Source organism: Bubalus kerabau, chromosome 1 (genome assembly GCF_029407905.1).
Source record: "Bubalus kerabau isolate K-KA32 ecotype Philippines breed swamp buffalo chromosome 1, PCC_UOA_SB_1v2, whole genome shotgun sequence".
NCBI lineage: Eukaryota > Metazoa > Chordata > Mammalia > Artiodactyla > Bovidae > Bubalus > Bubalus kerabau.
Window position 1 is genome coordinate 202937260 of NC_073624.1, and position 899 is coordinate 202938158.

Below are 899 nucleotides of genomic sequence, written 5' to 3' on the forward strand. Positions count from 1 at the left end.
TTTCTGGCCACATCTATCACCCCCCACCTTAGATTTCACACCCCAGCCATACTTTTGAACACACAATATTCTCCTTAAGGATTCTATATCGAGTGGTCCCTCTGCTTGAAACTGTCTTTCTTCCTTCCATCTTTGCCTGGAAAGGTCCTGGAAAATTTCTACTCACCCTGCAGATCTCCAATATCACTTCCTTCGAAAAGTCCCTCTGAGCCGGCGTGGGTGTCAGCATGGCGGCGGCCTTGGCTCGGCTCGTACTCCACTCGGTCAAGCAGGTTCAGGTTCAGTTCTGTTCCTTAGAGAAGAACGTGAAATCGACAAGGACCTTCCACCAGGCAGTGAGCAATGAGAAAGTTCGCTGCACGAACCTCACCTGCTCTGTGATTGTAGACGTGAGGCACAACGGCTCCGAGCCTTGCGTGGACGTGCTGTTCGGAGAAGGGCATCGTTTGATTATGCGCAGGGCGCACCTCACCGCCCACACCGCCCAGGAAATGCTCACGGCCTATGCCCACCACATCCAGGCCAAGGGCGCGGAGGGGAGCAGGGACAAGCCCAGCGCCAGTACCAGGCGCTGACAGCACAGAAGAAACCAAAAGATTTTAACCTAAGACTGCTAAGGACACTTACTTAAGAAGAACTCAATTACTCACATCACTATCTGGAGGGCCATGGAACGCCAAAAAATGGAAAGAGGCCTGTGACTGCTAACATAACCAATGTTTCTGGGATGAGGAAAGATAGGAGGGGTGTGGACAAATTTGAATTTATTTCAGTTTCTTACCATCACTTACTGCTTAACCCTTTTGAATTTGGCTTCTCCCTCCACTACTCAAGGTACCTCTTACTCTTATAAATGCTGTTTTCTCAGTCCTCATCTTTCCATTTCTGTAACATGTGCC

The 899-nt window shown here is 49.6% G+C and overlaps 1 protein-coding gene across 1 annotated transcript; it reads left to right on the forward strand.

The window, feature by feature from the left end:
• Positions 1–227: 227 nt before the first annotated feature.
• Positions 228–575, forward strand: LOC129642121 (39S ribosomal protein L53, mitochondrial-like). The gene has a single exon (XM_055566682.1). The coding sequence runs from the start codon at positions 228–230 to the stop codon at positions 573–575; it is 348 nt and encodes a 115-aa protein (XP_055422657.1).
• Positions 576–899: the final 324 nt, after the last annotated feature.

Bases quoted from the DNA above. Each gene is read 5' to 3' on its own strand.
- LOC129642121 (XM_055566682.1), top strand. From the start codon at position 228: ATGGCGGCGGCCTTGGCTCGGCTCGTACTCCACTCGGTCAAGCAGGTT.